General features: G+C 39.7%; 1 protein-coding gene across 4 annotated transcripts; it reads right to left on the reverse strand.

Annotated features, from left to right (window-relative positions):
* Positions 1-737: 737 nt before the first annotated feature.
* Positions 738-16,767, reverse strand: ING3 (inhibitor of growth family member 3). Of its 4 annotated transcripts, none has more exons than XM_082498113.1 (12): positions 16,530-16,767; positions 16,274-16,345; positions 11,895-11,995; positions 10,438-10,503; positions 9,139-9,235; positions 6,934-7,005; positions 6,519-6,638; positions 5,186-5,244; positions 4,624-4,814; positions 3,273-3,465; positions 2,296-2,334; positions 738-1,633 (listed from the first exon to the last, which is right to left on the reverse strand). In XM_082498113.1, exons 1-12 carry the CDS (start codon positions 16,555-16,557, stop codon positions 1,517-1,519), a joined length of 1,155 nt encoding a protein of 384 aa, XP_082354239.1. In that variant the 5' UTR covers positions 16,558-16,767; the 3' UTR covers positions 738-1,516. The 4 variants fall into 4 exon arrangements, with proteins under 4 accessions (XP_082354239.1, XP_082354238.1, XP_082354241.1 ...); XM_082498112.1 differs by having other exon boundaries at positions 5,186-5,343; XM_082498115.1 differs by having other exon boundaries at positions 5,186-5,343; positions 16,281-16,345; positions 16,530-16,598.
* Between the last annotated feature and the right edge of the window lie 4,989 nt (positions 16,768-21,756).

Here is a 21,756-nt window from a genome sequence, read left to right on the forward strand (position 1 = left end):
CCCAGTGCTGATGTAAAATCTTTATTCCAAAGGGAAAGCGTATTTGTTTAGTAGTGGAAGGAAAGAGGAAGGAGAAAAAAGGAGTAATAATCTTGTTTCTTTTCAGTGCTGCTGCATGAAAGAATATAGAAAATATTTCCATTATATTCATGGTCAAGGGTCTAATTTTAAGATCAGTTTTCTGATCCTGTACTACAACATGTACAACTCGCAGATCCAACCATTTCTGCGGCTGCATTTAGCCTTCCTAATACAATCCTCCCTGTTAGCCTAGGGATCCTACAAGCAGGATGGACTCCCTTTCTTCCTTCCTGAACTGTGTTGGTTTTTACATGAAAACCACTCTCCAGGAAGGAATACAGCAGCTGGAAGACACACTTACCATGGTTTTCTTCTCCCCTTCCTATTTCCATCTGTGCCATGGAAATAGGAAGGCAATCCTGCCTGTGGATCTCTCTTCACACAGTAGGGATTTTTTTTAAAAAACTACACGGAAAACAGAACTTTTTTGCCCATTTAAGCAGGTGCCACTTATCATCTGGAGACAGAGACAGCAAGGCAAATGGTATTTCAGCATTTGCCTACATACGCGTTAGTTATCCACCCACCAGAGACATGGCTGCCTGTACAACGAGCCTTCACATGGGTCATGTGTAGCAATTTCTTCTGCAAACTTAGCTGTATTCTTCTGAAACCATTTCAGGGACAAACCTTTTTTGACAAATGTACAGAAAACATTAGAGGAGTCGAGTTCGTTTTATTTTAACACCTAATACAATTCAAATTTAAAGGATTACTTGCACAAAAAAATAAACACATTTGGTATAAAAATTTATCATCACTTTAACACCTTTTTTTTTCCTCTTATGGCCTGCGCCTTCTCTGGAGCAGAAACATATAAAGACTAATGGCACAAGTTTGTTTTATTCTACAGCTTTTTTGTTTTTACATACTCAAGTACCCTAGAGGACAACAGCCCGCTGTATACAAGAACCATTTTCTTCAGCCTGCTGAATTAAGTTTCATAAAGAACCAAAGCTATAAAGGCATTTTAAAAACCATTGTCTCATTTTTTTTTTTTTCAGAAGCTCTGACTTTTTGCACCATTTATATACATAGTGTTACATAACAGCTCTTGGGTACAGTACATGCAGCAGAATATATCTGTTGAATATAAAATATACATTTAAAATCTTGACTTATTGGAATTTTTTTAAGATTGAATAATTGTAGAATGCCCACTGCTTAGAGAAAATGGTTTGATAGTACAAATGTCTGCATATGTTGGCCACTGGAACAATCCAAGGCTCACTGGAATAGTATCTGTAGCACATCAATGTGCATAAATAATTTACTTACAATATTAAAACACAACTAGCAAAATCAATAGTTCAAGATCTTATGACTGCTATGTTAACCCTTAAGTGGTTGCAAGGAAGTGTGGTGGGGGTTCCTCCCCCTCCCAAGTCCCCTAATAAAACCTTTAGTATGTGATTTGTTTTCCAGATGAAGAAACCTATTTATGTCTACTGCCTCTTCTCTTCATTGCAGCTGTACACTGTGGACAGTACCACTTCCCTTTCGGTGCTTCTGTCAGTCCAACACATCCATAGTGGAACCACTCAATAGGGCACTATAAAAACAGAGTTAAAGAGAGGGTTTGGGATTTTGTTTTTTTTCCGAAACACCCATCACAAATACAATTCTATGAAAATGAAGCACAAGTGAAAATCATAGATTCTGCTTTTCACACAAAGTTATGGGACAAAATGAGAAGAGAGGAGAATCTCTCCAATGTATATGCCTGACATACACTCAACAGACTAAGGAAAGCGATAAAAATTCTAGGAGTAATATATGGACTCACATAATAGAACAAAAGGAGTATGCTATGGTCCAAAATACTTAGTTTGACGACATTAAGTGACACAATAGTAATCTTATCACTCACTTCTGTTTAAATGTAGTATCTCAGTAAATACATGATTACATTCAACTGTTATTTTAAAACTTTCTTATTTGAAGGTAACAACTGATATTAGTAGTGACGCAGCTAAAGGTTCCTAGAAATAAAGGGCATTTTAAAGATGTCAAACCTCCCCAATAAAGGGTGAAGCCTTCTAAAAGAACCTGAACTGCAGGGACAGATGAGAAGTTTCCTGAAGAATGGTTCAGCTCATATACACATTACTCTAAAAAACTCTACTGTAAAACTAACTCTAAAGAAAAGTAACTCCTGCAAGCAGTAGTTACATGCACAAGCCTCTCATGAACCTTTTGATCTTTGTTACTTACGTCTTGGTTATCACAGCCTACCATTTCACCATAGGACACCTAGTAAATAAGAAAAAAAACAAAACACCTTACTAATAATTATATGACTAATTAAAAGCAACCAATGTTTTCAAAAAGCTAAAGTTCAAGTTTCTTCCTTTGAGTTTTTTTCCATTAACAGCAGCAACAATATTTACATTTTTCTTTTGTTACACAACCCAAAGAACATGTTCACAACAAACTGATTTTCAAAAAATTTTATGCAGATAAAAGGTATTTCTGCATATTTCACGTTGAATAGTAAAGGTCAGCATTCAAAAGGTGAATGAAGCACGTTTTGGTCTAAACAACAGTGTTCAGTACATTCTCAGTCCAGTTTTCAAGATTATGTTGGTGTCTGGCATTTCCCTTGCATACATGACAATTTCAAGCACTTTATTGAAAACAAATACTTTGAACAGAATTACAGAACTCCATAAACTCTAAAAAAAGCCAACAGTGTTAGAAGTGTTTAAAATAAGAAGAGGCACTTTTAAATAGAAGTTTCTCACAGTGTCATTCAGTCTCTCAAGTTCCCAGGTAGCTTTTACAAAACTATATTTTTGTTTCATCGTGCCTTTTTTTTTTTTTCTGTTTGTAGATTTTTTTTTTTTTTTTTTTTTTTTTTTTAAAGAAAATAGGAGATAGCAGCCAAATTCCTCAGTAACTGAATTTTAACTAAATTCACTGTTAACCTGTTCTATTTTGAATTTAATTATTCCTGAAGTCTTCATTAAAAGATTTAAAACTCTCCAGGTATGTCACATCACTGGAAAACTTGCTTGTTTTTAGCTTCAACAGCTGAGTTCATTATTCATATCACCAGTAAGCAAATAAAAACAGATTAGAATTTCAAAAGACTGCAAGTAGAATGTTTTTAAATTAGCAATCAGAGAAGGAAGTTCAACTACAGCAAAATAGCAACTCTAGCTGTATTTCAGGTTGGAAGCCATCCTTACCTGATTACAAATGCAGTATCGTGGCTCATTTGGATCATAGGTCCAGTCAACCTGGCTATTAGAATCAGACTCTGGTATTACTGCTGTTTGCTGAGACAGTTCTTGTGCCAGTGCAGATGAAGAAGAACATGATGACAGAGATGAAGAAGAGGAAGATGATGAGGACTGCTGACTTGAGGATTTGTTGTTGTTTCTGGAGGGGGGGGAAAAGTGTATCATAATTTAAACTCATTTTCTGCCAAGTGAAAGAATCACAAAACAAGTACTTTGTTGACTCCGAAATACTGCAGTATGTAAATCCCAAAGCATCATTCCCTAACAGATTTCATTCAACAGTTGCAAGAACTGAAATGGACATACTGAATGCTCTTTGGAAAAGGAAAAAAGTCTTACCAGCTTACAAGTGCAACACACACTATACTAATCAATGGAATTTAACAGCTTTAAACTGCCAAATGGCTTTAACGAATGTTTTCCTTCACAAAATTTTCCATCTTTCCAGCCTTGGTGTCAAGTCCCCATAAAAATTACGTTACCAATAAAATAGGAATTTACATATAAATAATGTCACGTCATGTACAATAGGTAACTGCGTTTTGAAGATGACTGATTCAATGTTAATCTCCACTCAAGCATCACCAATCACTCCACAGGAACAGTGCCAGAATACAAATTCTATGCTTTTGCTTATAGGTCAGATCTGACACCCAACAGATCCATACATGAAAAATGCTTCTAAGACAAAATGACTAACTGAGCTGTGAACACACACAAATTTGAATGAAGGACAAAAACACAAGTCAGTTTAAAAGTATGGGCATTTTGAGATAAACTCTTTCAAGTACAACTTGTGATTGCTGTTACAATGCGTTATGACACTGTTTTGTTTAAAATGTTTTAAAATTTCATTTTAATCAGAAATAAAATTCTGTTTCCTGTCCTAGATGGTCAGCCACTGGAAAGTGTTGTGATTATTTGTGAAGTGGCATGAAGCAGATCTCCAGATTATTTCAAAACCATCTATAAACCACTGCATAGTAATTTCCATTTGCTGTCGGCCGTATCTTCTCTCCAGAACACAGAAAAATGAGGGAAGAAACTAGGCTACATCACAGATGAAAAAGCAAATCAAGACATTTATTTAAAACCTTGAAGTGAGTTTTCTTAAAGAAAAAGTGAGAGGACAAAAGAAAGCCCTGAACAAAAAAAGGCCAGCAGGCAATAGCTACTTTCTGCTGATACTCCCTCAGATATTAAGTATTGACTACTTCTAATATGACCCATGACCTTTAAAAGAAGGCTTAGCTGTCTTGAAAGCTGTAAATTGTAGTCAACAAGTAAGAAAACCTACTTGCTTTTTCTGCCACTTCGTGAATCTGTGGTTGATGAACTTAATGTCTGTGTTAATGTAGATGCCAGAGCTGATGATGAATATCCAGTTGAATCTCTGGACAATGAAAATTCTCTTCCGAGCTGAAAATCATTGTTCTTAAATGCTTCATAGCTGGCTTTTAGACTGGATGTTCGTCTTCCTTCCTTCATCTAAAAGGAATACTGATGTTGTATCAGATTACACAGTAGAGCTCTTACAGAAGACATATACCAGGCTGCTGACTGCTAATTATTTGCACAGGTTCATTAGCTACCCTGTTAACAAAATGATGTATAGTAAGTGGTAAAAAGGTGTAAGAACATCCCACAGGAAAAGCTAGAAAACAATCTGTCCCTTTATGCAAGTTTTACAGGATGAAACTGTGGCATATAAACAAGAACAATAATATGAGAACTGAATCACATCAGCTGAAAGTGATCATGGGAATTCAGAGCTAAAAAAAATAAAAAATAAAAAAATCACTAATCTTTCTTCTTAATCAACAGTGGATGGCAGAACAACAAGAATGTTTTGACATTACCTGCGCCGTAGCTTGCACTGCTTGAGCTGCTGCCATGGTAATTGCACCGGCCCCAGATCCTGAAGATAATGAGCCCAGGTTATATGATGCCAATGGTTGAGAAGAGTTTGTATTGTATGCATTGTTTGAAGAGGATGATGAATTACTGTTTCGACACCCTTGATGAACAGAACACATTTATGAAATTCAAAATGAAACTAAATTCCTTTGCATTTTAAGACGAGTTATATATGACAACCAGTGAAAGAGTGGGAACTCCGTTTATGCATCAGAGCAGCCTGATCATTTGGAAAAAAAGTTTAAAAAGTCATTTGACACAGCCAGTATTGGCTTAAAAAAAAAAAAAAAGTTTATTCTGTACCTATCCTCACGTGCAAGGAGTCCTTTTAGAAAGACAGTCCTCACTATCATATTCGGCTATCAAAGAACAGATGCAGCTGCCATGTCTATGTCTATATAAACCCAACCTCCGTTGAAATGATGCTGACTACTGTAACTATCAAGAAGAAGATAAGAATTTGACTGCACATCTATACTGTTTCTGAAGTAAAACTTTTAACAGTCTTAATTCTAAAAACTACAAATCACAGTTTTAATGCAAAACAGGTTTCCATGGCCATCTACGGACTGACAGCTGCTCAAACATAGTTACATTTTATTTGCCATCTCATGTGAAGTTCCTTCAAAATAAAAATAAAATGGATATGATGGAGACTGCTTAAATCTGATGAATGGCACTAAATTCCAAAACATGAAGTAGTTTACTTAATATAACCTCTCACAATCTTTTATTTTCAGAAAAGAAACTATGAAACACCCTAATTTTGAAAATGGGCAGAAAGTTGTGGGATTTGTTTCATTCACTACTCAAAAAGACTTCTCATCACTTTGAAATAGAAAACACACCAAAGAATTATATTTTATTGTAGCTGAATGCCATTTCAGACCAACCCTTAAAAAAAAAAAAAAGTGAAAATAATATTTTTCCTTACTTTGGAAATTGTTACATGCATTTCTTTTTCCCAAAGTAATACTGCATTGATCTCTTGTATTTCTACTACTGGCTGAGTGATACTGTACCATTATCTTCATGCAAGCAGTGTAAATAAAAAGAAACAGCCAACACACAGCTGTTATGTGACAACAAAGCTGTTGCACTCCATGGACAACACAGGTGAGTAACAATGCCTGCAATTTCTCATGTTTCAAATGACTGAAAATCCCAGAGGAAAGGGTATGAGTCTCTGATTTCAGAAAACAGCGAGTCACAAATATAATTGGGTTTCTCTTCTTCTGATTAAAAAGTAATAAAATGCAAGACAATTAAGATTACCTGGTGTATTTTCTTTAGAAGCATCTGAAGTCAGGGTAGATAGAAGAGCTTCAGATTTAAACTTCTTTTCAGGAACATGATCTGTTGTACTATGATGAGAAGATGGATTGTGTTTCCTTTCTAAATAAAAGAAATTAAAGGAATTTAAACGTAAAACCTTTTCAGCTTGAAAGTCTAACTGTAACTAGGCATAATAAAACAGCAATTTCAACTAATTTCCACCAGCAAAACCTTGTTATTTTATTCTTGTACTTCTGCGGAATAGATATTATTATCATTGCATTATGACTTTTTCTTTCCCTGCAATGTTTGGAGAAAAAGAAAAAAAGTTCCAAACATTTTTTTTTTCCTAATACTACTCAACAAAAAATAAGGAAACATAAAAAGGGGACGTTTTTAAGTCTCAAATACTTACTCTCTACTGGAGTGTGAGAATGGGCGTGATGGTTATTCACAGGCTGTGATGGTGTATCCAGCTCCAAAGATCCTAAGAAGAAGGTAAAAAGGTTAGGAAAATTTCAGTCATCATCGGCATGGTTTTGACTTTTAGATACTAAATGAATCTTTATAATATTAACCAAATCACTATTCAATTATATTTATTTTGAGTTGAAACCCTTCCTGAAGTACAACCAGGAGCCAGTGAGAAAAACAGTTTTAAAATAAAAATTGGTGACTGCTGCTGTTCAGCTGTTGAAATTGAGAAGGCAAATATCAAGGCCAGTAAGGAGAACAAACACCACTGCCCTCAACATGCCACTTATTCAAATGACTTGCACACAAGCTGGTGATGGTTGGAGAATGCTGCACCAGGAGTACTGACAATCTACACCAATATAAACTGAAAAGATTGGAACAGGTAAACTGTATTAATGAGGCATCTTGTCACACTGAGTCCATTTTGTCACACTAAGTCAAAGTACACGAGCACTAGCAACGTCTTTTAAGATGATCTAATGTTCAACACGAAGGGCTTCAGATCTGTATCCAAATTTTCTTAACATTCAAAATACACAGAGCAACAATCCAAAGAAGGAGGGGGGAAAAAAAAAAAAAAAAAGGCGGGGAAAGGGCACAAATGCAAATCTATGTCTAAGAAAACATTCTTGTAGTATTAGCCATGAGGCTAAACGATTGCAGCATAGGAGAGACTTTGACCATAATTTTCCATTAGAACAATATAAAACAGTTTGTGTATCAATCTTTGGCAAAAAGATTTTGAACTAGCTGCAATACCTACTACCTTACATCTATACAGAAGACAATTCAAGAAAGTAATTCACATTCATTTTTCAAAATCTGTAGCTTCAACATTTCTTTACCTCTTTCTTTTTCAGTGCTTTCAAAAAGTACATGAGTGCATTGCATTACAAAAGTTTAAAGAAAATTATTCCAGAAGAGGTTCAAAGCATAGGGAGGCATTTTGGCTGAGCTAACATTAATCATGTTGTGAACTAGTCCAAAGGGTGCCCTCTGGTGGAACCTCAACAATATGTATGTACTCTGAAAGCTAAAAATGTGAAGATGCTCCTACATTTTTGTTATTTAAAAAAAAAAAAACAAAAAAAACACACTAAACAAAAACCCCTTAAAGACGCAACATGCAGCCTGGTATATTTTTAGTTTGAGTTCTTGAATTTCAGCCTACCTACTTCACAAAACACATAGCTCAACTGAAGGTAAAACTGCAGCTGGCATTTCAACTAAACTAAACTAGTCCTTTTCTGTAGTTGCTAGTTCATTAAAAGCAGTTTTCTTTTTGTGCCTGTTATTTGTAATAGCAATTACAAATAAAATATCCAAAACCTCCCAGCTTTTATGACAAAGCCACATAAAGTTCAAAGAAAAAGTATTTATTCCTAATCTCCTCAAGTGATTTAGGTTACTTTTTGCTATCTTTGGATATGAGAACAGTCACCGCCTCTTAGCTCCATAATCACAGTAGTTAAGTCAACTTTGAAATTTATCATAATCACATTTGAACTTGATGTCTAAATGCTGATGCATACAGAAAGGCCAGATTCTTCTACACCAAGTTGGCCAAAAAGATGTCACATTACATTTTTGTTCACATTCTGAATACCAGCATTGCTGTATTTGTTAAGCGTGCAGGTTTCTTACCCAAAATGCTTCTCCCTCACTACCCCATTACAAAACAACCTATTCTCTCCCCTTTAAAAAAAGAAAACCACTGAGTACGTAACTTTACTTGACATTCCTCACCTATAAATAAAATAACGACCCTCCTCAATTTGGAGGCGATCAACTAAAGTAAGAAATGGTACACTTTCAACTGGGTAGGTGGCAAGCTTAGGCTGAAGTACTTGTCTGAATACCTACAGTCATTAAAAATAGGTTTAAAGAATTCTGTACTTTACTGTAGCAATTCACAAGTGCAATAATTGTGCAAAAAAAGTTATTCTAATTACTCAGTTGTATTTTGACTTCACTGGTAAAAACTGAGGTTGAAACTAAAATTTGAGAATCACTGACTGATTAGAAGTATGCAGGTTAAAACACAATTCTGAAACAAGTGGAAATACTGCTGTCCGCTAACAAGAGTATGGTATTTTAATTTTGCAAATCTGTCAAGTTCTTAAAGAAAGTCATGCATACTTACGTCTCTCTAATATTTCTGTAATTCCAGCATTATCTGCTTCAAGTTCCATTTTAAATTTAGCGAGTTCCTGGTCCAATTTTCTCAAATGACGGTCTACCTGTTTTTGAAACAAAGCAACAATAAATAGCATCCAGTTCTGGAACATGAATATCTACATCCTTAATCTCAGGCTTGCTAAATATTTCCCTTCCAGCAATTCTCTGCCATGCAGCACTAAGCACGTATGAAAATGCACAGAAGCATAACTTCTCATTTACCTACATTTCCCTAATTCAGCAAAGATACTAGAGTTAACACCAAACTAGTGCTGCTGCTCCTAAACTGCGCAGTTAATCACAGGATACTATAAGGCTGCACACTGGCTCAGCAGCTAGAAGCCTTACTCTTACTGTAGGCAATGTTCCAAGACATAACATTAAGTATTTCTTTTGAGAAAAAAGATGAAGAGGACTTTGCGGTGTTGCGGGTACACGTACAGCAAGGGAAAGAGAAAGAACAGTACATGACACGCACTTTAGAAGAGGTTGGGCTGCATTGGGGAAATTGCAAGTTTACCAAATTGCAACTTGTATGCCACTATACACAAGAGTAAGCTTAACTACTGAGTAAAAGTGCCTCTAAACTGAAAGTGTAAAGACTCCTGTGCATTTGAGTAAACTATGACATGCTGTTGGGTACTGAAAATTAACAAAAAAAAATAATTGAACTTCGTATAATGGAAACAAACACTATGTTCCAAATGCCTTCTTCATCTGTAGTCATCCAGCAGCATGTAGCTATCTCTATACTATTAAAAACTGAAGAGGTTTTTGCAGTTACCAGTTAACCATAAGAGAGGCGGTAAACTCCAACTCTTGGAACTAACTTTTGGTTAGCTGAAGTGAAACTAAAGCAGACAAGAAATAGCTGGTTTATGTCTATTTTAGTGCAGTCTGACTTGCATGTTCTGTTCCCTGAGAAAATGTAAAATAAATACACTTAAAATTCAAAATCCACGTGCTATGAGGAAGAGTAACTTGCTCATGGTCTCTTTTCAGAAAAAAAAAAATAAAAGGAAATCAACTGCACGAAAGCCTTATTACTTCTAAAATTATTTCTGTATGCTTTGACACTTACTAACCAAAGCAACAAAATTCTTAAAAATCAGTAAAATATTAAATGTTTTTTGTCACAAGCAAAAATATCTTTGTGTAGCTGACATATCCGTACAGGTGGCACAGCTGTAGTGCTTACCAAAATGTTTAGAGCGCCTTAGGGCATAAATTTAGCTAATTCACCACAAGACTTCCGTCCACTTACCAAATCATATATTTGATTAGCCAGTTGCACTTTTTCATCTGCATCTTCCAAAGCCTTATAATAGTCCTGTTATAAAGAGAATTTTTTAAAAAATTAAGAACGTAACCGAATTAATTTCAGTCATTTTAAGCTATTGTTATCCAGCACAAACTATAAGTTAAAAGGAGAAATTCAAGTCAGTTTTCAGAAAGACTGTGAAACTCTACTGTAAATAACGATCAGCTTAACATTAGATAATAGATGTGATGCTTATCAGTTTATTGTTTGTGCCTTAGAAAAAGCCAAACTACAAGATGTGGACACTTCCTCCTACAGTTAGATTTAGATTTCTGCAAGAAATGCTACAAGAAAAGAAACAGTCTTGGATTTATTTTATATGACACAGCATAAGGTTATGGTCTCAAAATGAGACAATGTCTTTCACTTCGTATGGATCTTTAGGACCACTGCAGATACTACTGTGTTTCAAAAACGATGCTAAACAGTCCTGTGAGGAAAGGCCTTTCCAGCACTGTAGTTAAACAGAAATAACGATGTATATGGTTTATAGTTTAAATTATTTTAAAATACATGTATGTAACTCATAAGTGTATTATAAAATAATTTGACTAAAGCAATCCAATTTTAAAGTCTGTTCTAACTAATGAAAATCCACAGACAAAACTTGTTTTTTAAAAAAAAGTATGTTTATACATGTTTTTACTCTAGATTTAAATAGGTTTAAGTGCCTTTTTATTCTCAATTTCCACTGAAGAATATCTAGCTTAGGCGAAAACTACATGAAATTTTGGTTCAACTAAAGTCAAATTTTTAATTTACTCTTGTGAAGTCAGACCTTTCACTTTTTCTTTTCTTTAAATATAGAAATCTATTTGTATTAATTAAGAAAAAACCCCACACCATTGTCCAAATAAAGGGCTGAAGTAGCAAGTGTAAGAGACTACAAAGGAGTTTCACCTGACAAAAGTGATGGACTACCTTGCTAACAATACCATCACCAATGCGTGAGTGTTGAAGGATAAAACAAAACACATCTATCTTCTTATTCCTCCCCCCCTAAAGCTACATATAACATATGTATAACATATTCAAGGACACAGGCAGAACCACAGGAAATGCTGAAGCTAAGCTCTAAAAGAAAGCAAATTAACTTATGCAACTTCATGTCACATAAGCAGAAACAAGAAGTCTGAGCTGAAAATGTAGTTCCTAGTTTCCTCACCATTTCAGGATTTTTAAAATTCTAGCAAATACTGAGTAAAACTTGAGAGAAATGCTTGATCAAAGAAACCTTTCAGTCATTTTTCTCCTCCAAGGTAGTTCTATCCATCTCTGAGAAAGCCCAAGGGAAGTCACAGTTCTGAACACTTGAGATGCCATCAATCATAAGCTATTTTTTCCTAAGGTTATCTTTGTTTGCAAAAGAAAAATGTGATCCACTCCTGTGATATCCTTACTTTTTTGATTGATGTCATTTGTTCTTCTCTCCATTCAGGTTTGTTTTTCTTTGCGTTCATAAAAAATTCATTTACCCTCTGCTCAAGCTGATCCATTGCATCTGTAGCACAGGAAAAGATTAAGATAAATGTTATCTTCTCATGTACATAAACATACATAAACATGATGAAATAAGGTGGATTTTTTTTCTGAAACAAAGTTGACAGGACTGAGGTGCAAACTATCAGAGAGGAAAAAAATAAAAGCAAAAAAAAACCCAAAACAACCAAGTGACAGTGGACAGAGGAGGGAAATATTTACCTTAATTTCCAAGAAGCAGAATTACATGCTGGTAGGATTCTCATCAAGGTTCTTGTGCTCTCCAGCATTGGACAGGCAGGACTCCAAGTTCTAAAGGTTTTTTGTCCCTAAGAGCAGTGGTAGTGACTTAAAGTACGACCCAAACTCCTCACCCAGGGCTCTAGACTGCTGACTTTGGAACATTCTAGCCAGTTACAAACTGAGCAGGAAACAAAATGTTCTCCTAAGAGAAACAGTCAAATACAAAACCAAATAATTGAAAAAATTAGTTCCTCAAAAAGGTAGAGCAACTGAAGAGTCAAGTCACCGCCTTTAAGTCAAGGCCCTCTCCGTCATATGCTAGGAAGGGCAAGGGCAATTGAAAGCACTCACAAAGTGATACCCCCCACCCCCCGGTAGCACTAGTGCATAAATGCACTGGTGAACTACTATTTGGACGGGATTCTCACTTACATGAAATTGAGAAATATTGTAAATGAAAAAATAAGCCACAAATTCTCTAATATTAACTATCATAAGAAAGGAAAGTGTCAACTACAAGTTATTTGGTTTGTTGTTTATTGAGACAGGAACAGGGATTCCCTTTCCCTCCACCCTCCTGCAAGAAAAAAAACAAAACAAAACAAAACAAAACCAAACCCAAACCCACTGAGTTTACTATTTCAACAGCTGGACACTTGTGCATGCAACAGCTTGCATATTTCCAAAAACACACAGCTGCCTCAGTCGAACTAGCTTTGACAGCCTTGCTGATCTCAGGAGAGATGATAGTATTGGAAATTTTATCACAGTGCTCTTAGCGATTCTGTCCAGACAGCAGTTTCACATTAAACATGACAATGCACGAAATACCTACAGACTTTGGGCTCTGGATGTAAAAACATTTAAGATACTTTCCAAAAACCACTATTAAAACTGGATGGCATGATGGCCAACATCTCTTACAAAAAAAACCCAACCAAACAAAAAAAACCCCAGTGAATTAACTAGTTCAGGAAACCCATGAATCCCCAAGTATGATTAACTCTTCAAACCCAATGGAGCCCAAAGGTTTTCTCACTCTGAAAATTCACAACTAGAACTAACTGTCCACATAAAGAACCAAAAATAATTCATACTAAATGATCAAAAACATTCATTGATTTTCCCTATGCTGGGAACGTCCAGCATCAAAACCAACAGGAACCTAACAACTGACCGGACAGAGCACAATTAATCCCAAGCCAGAATAGCTGTGACATAGCCTCACATCAATTTTATTAAGACTCAGACAAACAAAGTAGTGAGTTTTGGTGTAAAAACAGTTAAAGATGGGAGAATCTGTACAATGAGCATTTTCCACTTACACTGTGTTATTCAGGGAGAAGATTAAGAAGCCTGAGCAACAAGCAAGCAGCACATGCTTTATGTGGAGGCTTCTTAAAGCTTTGTTCTTTGACCAAATGACTATAATTTGGGTCCATAAAGCCAACAGACAAAATGTTTTATCTCTTACTCCCAGAGTGCAAACAGCGAGGTGATAATTATTCTAATGGCTCCATAGACAAGAAAAGAAAAACAAATAACCTTTCCTCTTTACTTTTTATTGAGGACACCTATCAGTCTGTGTAAAACTGTGTAAGGGAAAACTTCCACAGAAACTTGGTCCCTCCTGAAAAGGCAGAAAGGGCAAAGGGTAATGCAAGTCAGACCTATTAAATTATATCAAAAGTTCTCTCTGGTACACCCAAGATCCTTCACCTTTTCTCCCCCGCTACCTTTTTAATCCAACTGTGATACTATATTCTGAGATACTAATTTCTTAGATCAGATTTCCCAAGAGAGTTGCCAGAAATTTGATTAGGAAAGAGGCCTTTTTCCAGAGCTTGACATTTTACCATGGAGGCCTGATAACCTATGATTTGAACTTAAACAGAGAGACACATATTATGCTCCGTGTGGAGCTCACTTAAAGTTCGAGAGCCAAGTCACAACTCAGACGCTTTTCCCACAGCAGCCTTATCAGGACATACAGTAGGTACAGCTGGTTTATTATTTCTTCCAACAACAAACAGCAGCACCTGCCCCATTACAGGCCCATGTGGTCCAAACAGGACAGAATATAAAGTCAACATTGACTCTAAAACACAGCACTACTATTCTCTCTGAATTACAACTCATGTAGGTTTCAGGGACAGCAACACTCAAAGCACTGTTTTGAAGTACTTCAGAGACACTGAATCTTCACAGCAAGTCACTGTGTCATAGCATGAGAACAACCTCCAGGTTTACATGTAGTATACAGTGGGCAGTTTTGCAACTTACGTAGAAGAGATGCTGTTACAGAAGTTTCGTTAAGCGTCTTTGGACTCTTTGACACTCATTGTGCAGGAATTACAGAAGTACCAAGGTCTGAGAGAATTTTTCTGCGGTCCTAAGGTTGGTCTTACTATACAATATTCAGTGTTACTTGCTAGTTCCAGTAATACAATATGGAGTGTTATTTGCCACTTCCAGTTAAAGCAGAGGAAATTACATTACTGCAACCTTGGCAGTGCTAGTTGGCTCAGTTCTGAAACACACTTCACAAAAACTACTGGCTTCTTTGCCTCCCTACTGAATAGAAATAAAATTTGTAAACATACTCAGAACTACCTAAATCAGTGAGCTGCTCACTCCCTCTCCTGGTGCTCCCTAGTGATAGTTACTTCAGAGGTATTATCTCCCATGAGCCATTGCTCTGTTCCCACAACTTTAAGCACTGAACCCAAGACAGCACTTACGCCTCTGTATACCAAAAAAATCCAATAGCCAATTCAACATGTGTCAGTCTGCTATACAGACCTGCTGGGTCCACTAAATTAAATACCCAAGGGAAAGCCGGAGACTGCACTTCAAAGCATTATAGGCTAAACTACTGTTTTCAAGAACTGTGTGTAGTGTTGCATTTCGTATTCCTGTATGGCATTCACTTGTTATTTCAACCCTTGCCCTTTCTTTTGTTCTTCTTTACAATAGTCTGACATCCTGTATTGATGATTCCCCTCATCTTTTGTATAAGAACAGTTTCATTAACAAAGACCTTTGCATCACAGTTATACATGTACATAATTCTGTGTTAAATGACACCACCACCTAACCATGTGTTACAGGACACCTAAGTCCCAGGTGAGATTGCATTAGAAAAGATGAAAAGGCAATGCATCCTGAAAAGAGAGCGAGGCAGTGTATTATGTCAGGATACAAGCAGAGATACACAACATGATCTACAAAGAAACCTAAAGCAGACTGTATATTTGGTTACATATCTGCTAGGGCACATGAGGCTAAGCAAAAAGTGCCTTCACATATGCTACTATGAGGGCAGCTGGCTGGAAAGTTTCAGAGACAGCATGCCGCTGCCTGCTGAAGGAGCGGGACATAACTCATGTTCCAAACCACCATCACTGCTCTTAGGGATCAAAAATCTAAAGAGTTTGGGACGTGCCACCGAAAATGCCTTTGGGAGCAGCACAAGCCCAGGAGCGAAACTCCTGTAAGATCCTACTCGCGCCGAGACTCTCCTGCGGGCCGCGGGCGGGGGCCGGGGCGGGCCCGCAGCTCGGCGGCGCCGCGCCTGGGTGCCGCTCGCTGACACGGCGCCAGGCGAGCGCGCTCCGCCCCTTCGCTGCGTCCCGGCGGCTCCCGCCGCGGCGCCGGGCCTCGGCAGCGCCGCCTCCCGCAGCCGCAGCAGCGCTCGCACAGCCGCCCCGCAGGAGACGACGCCGAGCGTCCGCTGCCGACGAGGCGCGCCCGGCCCCGCGGCGCGGAACCGCACCCCCCTCCCTGCCGCCGCCCCGGCGCGGCTCTACTGAGAGCCGGGCCGCGGGGAAGGGGCACGAAGGCGCTGGGCCAGCGGCGGGGAGCGGAGCTGCCCACGCAGGTCGGAGCGCCCCGGCGGCGGCGACGCTTCGCCCCCTCCTCCTCTCCTCCTCCTCTTCCCTCTCCTCCCCACACCACGGTCCTCGGTGGAGCCGGTGGCCGCGGCCGCCCCCCGCTGGCGGGGCGGGGAGGGGCGGGGCGGGGGCGGGGCGCGGCGGAGGGGGCGGGACTCACGTACTCTGCACCTGCAGGTCCATCTCGCGCATCTCGGTGAACCTGTCGCGCAGATCCATGGGAAGCTGTTCGATCACTGCGGGGACAGGGAGGGGCGGGGAGGGGGGGAGGGAGGGAGGCAGTCAGTCAGTCACTCACCGCCGTGGGGGAGGGGGGGGCACCGCCTCTTCGCTGCGGCTTACCCCCCCACCCTCTCTCCCGGCTCCCCTCCGCCGGCCGTGCCCGGCCGCCCGGCACCCCCGGCCCGCACACACACTCACTCTCCAGATAGTCCTCCAGATACAGCATGGCGGCGGCCGGGCCAGCGCCAAGGGGCTTCTCGCTAACGGGGGATCGTCCCTTCCAATATGGCGCCGCCGCCAACAACACCAGCAGCTCGACTCAGCGAAAACAACATTGGCGGCGGACGCCGCTCGCTCCGGCCGCACCCCCATTGGCTGCCCGCGCCGCTGACGCACGCGGCGGGCTCCTGCTCTTCCCCCACCACCGCCCCCACGGCCTCACGGGAAATGTAGTCTGCGCGGAGGCGGGCGGGAAACTATGCGTCCCGCCATGCACCGCGGCCGCCCGTGGCGGCTGGTTGGCGCTGAGGTGGCGCGGGCTTCGCTGTCCCGCTCCGTCCCGGCCCTCGAACGTCCCGTTCGGCTCGTCCCGCGGCCTGGCGGCGTATCCCCCTTGCTGTTTTCCCTCCGGGAGCCCCTCCTCCCCCCCCCGGGCTCCCGCTTTGCCTGGACGTGCGGCTGCTGGCCCGCCGGACGGGCCCCCGGCCCGAGCGCCGCGCCTCTGGTGGAGAGCGGGGAAAAACGCGCGGCTTTTCGATCAGGCGTCACGCTCTCGGTTGTTGATGCGTTATTTTAAATGCGCACAGCTGGTAATAGTGCATAAAAAGCATAAGAAAATGGCAAAACTAGTGAAATTACTCTTAATTTCTACACGGGTCTTCAGAAAGCTACGGGCACGTGGGAGCCTGAACCGCTGTGGGCTGCTCAGAGTAGAAAAAAAAAAAGATAGCGATTGCAATCCAGTTACAATGCTTCTTACGGTAATTTACTTATAAATGCTTGGAGCTGAGTTTTTTCACTCTATTTCAATCCCCCAAATAGTTTATTTCGTCACTGGTTTATCACTCTAATATTTATTGCTGGAATCATGGACAGATGCTTTTATCCAGATGTGTTTTTTTGACAAGGGAAGGAGTTTTTAGGGATGCATGATGCCAGGTGACATGATAGGAGCATAAGAGTTGTGGTAGCAGAACAAGCTTGCTTTCCACCATCTCCTTGTCATGTTCCCACCTGTGCCATACGCATCCGAGGGAGGAAAGAAAGCGTATGCTTAAGCCAAGCTTGAGTAAAAACCCACGTGGGATGTTTGTGAGTGTCAGTACCAATGGAAAATAGCATTCTTTTCTCATGCTTTAAGTTCATAAATTGTGAGTAGTTCACTAATGGTGACTGAATTTCGGGAAGTGAAGCATAAATTTTGTGTGTAGCCTTTATGAAGACTGACGTTAGCTATGTCTCAAATACATAGGGTGTAGCTAATTTTTTTTTTTTAATTCCTGTCTCATTATGGATGGAAAAAAAATGTATAACTGTCAACTTAGTGAAAAAAAATGCTGTGCCAAAGTGGTCACTTCCCATACTCACTCCATCATTAGCCATGTAGTTTGTACTGCCAAAACAGAAATACCGACTAGTTTTATACATACCAATGAACAGTTTTCAGAGGGTCATTAAGCTCAGTTAGCGTTAGTGGAAAGAATCTGTATGCTGTTGGTCATACATGTACGACTTCTGACACACTGGTGATAATATTTTGGAAGTTTTGTGTGAGAAATTGCTTGGCCCCATCTTGTTATGTAGAACACAAGATTGACACTTCCTGGGAAGATAAATGCCTTCAATTTTATTGAAGTTTGATGCAGCAAGAGAACTTGCCTACGCAAAAACACAGCAAAGTAATGACATCCTATATTCATTAGGATAAAAGCTAGGTGAATTTAGGGAAATCTGAATTGATGGGGTCACTTTCTTTTATGCTCAGTGGTGGCTTTAATGCTTTCTAAAGAAGTAAATTTGTCGTAGATGTGTTGGAAGCACATTTCATGGAGCAGAAGTTTAAAAGAACAATATTGTACCCAAACAGTGTACAAAGATCCCACTGTTAGAGCCACAACTGAAACACAGTCATACAGTAAGTTCTTACCATTTGCTTCATGACAAAAATCCTAGGACAACCAGGAGATTGGGACCTTGTGACTTCTCCAGTGCTCCAGTTTTCTTATCTTTGCAAGCTTGGGGACAGCCAGCAAAATCCGCACTGAGTGTTATCGTGCAAGGGTATTTTCATCTAGTGCCTGCATGTTGTGGTGTCCAGATCACGCAAACCAAGAAACACAGCTCCTGGGGCTGTGTCTCAGTCATTGCCTTTAGTAATAGCATGTGTGCTGTCTGCCTTGGGGGAAAGGGAAAATGAAACCCAGGCATGCCAACAGAATGACAAAGACAAAATACCAGTGGGGCGGCTGCTGTCTTCAAGGTATGAGTACCACCCTTTATGTTTCATGCTTTATTGGAGCATGTGAGAGGCTTTTATAAAAATAGGAACCTGCTTCAAAAATTGTTCATTGTAGTGCTTTACAGCAGGGGATGGGAGGGGGTTATGTAGTAGCATACAAATGAAAATACAACTCAACTTTGTTTGGTATCTATCGAAAAGCAAACCGGAACTTATTTATCTAGCTGTAGTCGTCTTCAGTATTTTTTTTTTAGACAGGTGGAGAAACTGTCACATTTTTTTCATTTCTGCCAATGTTAATTCATATTGCATAGTCAAAGGAGTAGCCACAGCAACTTCAGTGAGATCGTGTGTGTAAGAGCTGCTTATCATGACATACTGATGGAACTCAGCTTAAGCTGACATTTAAGAAGTGATTATCCACTCAGACCATAAAAAAGAAACTATTTTTACAATGGAAAACTTCTCGTTGTGTATAAATGTAAAGAATTAACTCTATTGATTAACTCAACATTTAGAACAGCCTAATTAGAACAGCTTCTGATAAGGAAACATGGATTAATGACAGTGTTTATTGGGATGCAAATAGAGTGAAAAAAACTAAACACAAACCATGAACTCAGGGTAAAAATAAATCAACATTGCTCAAAAAACTTTTGTACGGCAACAGAAGTGCTTAGCACAGAGAAAGGAAGGGAGGCCACAGGAGCTGCTGTTTTCTCCTGTTGATATAACATTATTAATGTTGATGGCATTTCTCCAGCAAATGTTTCACATAAATCATGCATCATCACTTGTGACAGAACGATGGCATAAAGGAATATTACAGTTGCCCTGTGATCTACCTGAAGCTAATTGCTTGCATGGGTTTCATTAGTTTTCAACTGACAGGAAAAAAAGCTGATTAAAAACATGGATTTATGTTCTGATGTACACTTCTCAGATGGGGTTAAGGCTTTTAAATCTTCTCCCTCTCTTCTGTCCTCACCCATTCCAGATCTCTGTGATGTCCTTTTTCTATTATTCTAATTTCTTCTATCTCTGCCTGTGGTAAGGTTGTTTACCATGTCTCTATCTCCATCCTTTCCATCTTTGTACTCCACCTGCTATCAATCTGTTGGTCTTTCCCTTTCCTTGTTCCTTCCAGATCTGTTCTGTTTTCTAAGATGTGTGATTTCCGGGGCTTTCTGTACCCATTTAGGAGTCTCAGAGTTGCATATTTTCTTCAGTACTCTGATTTTTAACTCTTGTCTAATCCAGTGTTTCCAGACCTATAGCTCTTATGTTTTGTTTCTGTGTTTCCAAGAAGGACACGTTTCTAATGCTTTGACTGGAAAAAATCAGGAAGGACCTACCCAGCCCATGCCTAGATTGACGCTCCAGGTCTCGGCTACTGCTGGTAAGTTCCTGTGCTTTGATTTCTCGTAAGGGAGCCTCGCTGCCCACTGCACACAGAGATTGCTGATGTATGCAGTGGAAAAAGCAAAACCTGGCTGTTTCTGAGGGCTAACCTGCTCTCACAGAAGATCTTGAGGACACAGTGACAGCTAAGCGGTACCAGGCAGCGGTGCAACAGAGCCTATGTGCAACTACAAGCCTGGGTAGCTCTCAGACTACGAGAAATGAGCATTTCGCTTTTCTTTGGCACCTGCCACTGCTGGACTCCAGCAGTCCTGTCTGGCAGGCCAGAATCCATTCACCACGGTGCACTGCTGCGAGCATGTGTTGTCGATCGCAGCATTCCTAGCAGTTTTGTCTGCCAGTGTCAGCATCAGGCCTTCTGGTCTCCTCACATGCTTTCAACTATTTTATTATAATTCCTCCTCACTTCCTGTTTGTTGCCTGCTATTTTTCTGCTGTTGCTGCTGTTTTTCCATTCTTTCCAGTCCTCCCAGTCTCACAGGCCAGCTGTCCCTCCCAGCTGCCTTGGACCCCACCATCTCCCATATTCCACCCCTTCTGCTGCTGCAGGGGCATCACCCACAGCCTCATTCTCCCTCTGCAGGAAATAACTATCATTCCTGCTGTACTACACACCATGGCTATTGGAGGACATTAGTTAAATAACTAAATTGTCTTGAGACCGAGCAGCATGTAAGGGTTACAGCATGATCGTATTTGTTCTGGGCAATCAACTTTATGTAATGGGAAACTCCATCCAAAGCCGGATCCTAGGAAAAAGCTGGGTGAGACTAAAATACATAATGTTACCCTTGTCTAGTGCAGTGCTGTGCAGAAACTTCACACTTCCATGAAATGATCCTCAAAAGAGCAAATTTGGCCTGCAAGTATTGTGGCTAGATGGTAGTCTAGCTGAGAAATCACTTTCCTTTTCTACTTATTGCAAACTCTTTCAAATTCTGAGATTCCCATTCTTATTTCTGGAAAAAATCCATGACCTCATATAATTAATTTGCTTTAACAGTCAACAGGAAAATGGAACGGCCATTTATCTTACAGCTTGACTTTGTGTACAGACTCAGGCAATTACATCTTCATCTTTTAGTTAATTTTATCTGCTACAGACTCAGTTAAATTTACTTGCAGATTTCAGTTATTTCCTGAAAGTCTGCAGGATATGAGCAATTGCTGTTTATATATTAATCACTGAAATGTTTTATCCTGACTTCCTAAGGAAATAAAGCTTATATGAGCAATCCATATGGTTGTGTGCACACTTATCTGTCCTTTCACTCTGCCCTGTCTCTATTGAATTAATTGACTAATTTCAACACATCTGAAAGAAAAGTTGTTCTTTTAGAGATTAATTGTGTACTCCTTAAATGCTGTGTTGTCCCTAATAGTTTTGGATGTGAACCTGCCACCTATTAGACTCAAGAAAATCCACACACGAGCGCAATGAGTTCCTCAAGCATGGAAAAAGCTTCAGTTGTTGAACATAACTTATTGAGCACTATTGTAAGCCACAAATGCACAAAGGAACCAACTTAAGCGGTTTTGCGGCTC

This window comes from Vanellus vanellus (assembly GCF_965231255.1).
Source record: "Vanellus vanellus genome assembly, chromosome: 1".
Classification (NCBI taxonomy): Eukaryota; Metazoa; Chordata; class Aves; order Charadriiformes; family Charadriidae; genus Vanellus; species Vanellus vanellus.

Coding starts and splice junctions, on each gene's coding strand:
- ING3 (XM_082498112.1), bottom strand. CDS start 16,557: ATGCTGTATCTGGAGGACTATCTGGAGA. Junction 5,344..6,518: donor TTCTAAAGAAAATACACCAG/GTAATCTTAATT, acceptor CTGTTCATCAAG/GGTGTCGAAACAGTAATTCA. Junction 3,466..4,623: donor CGAAGTGGCAGAAAAAGCAA/GTAGGTTTTCTT, acceptor CCCCCCCTCCAG/AAACAACAACAAATCCTCAA.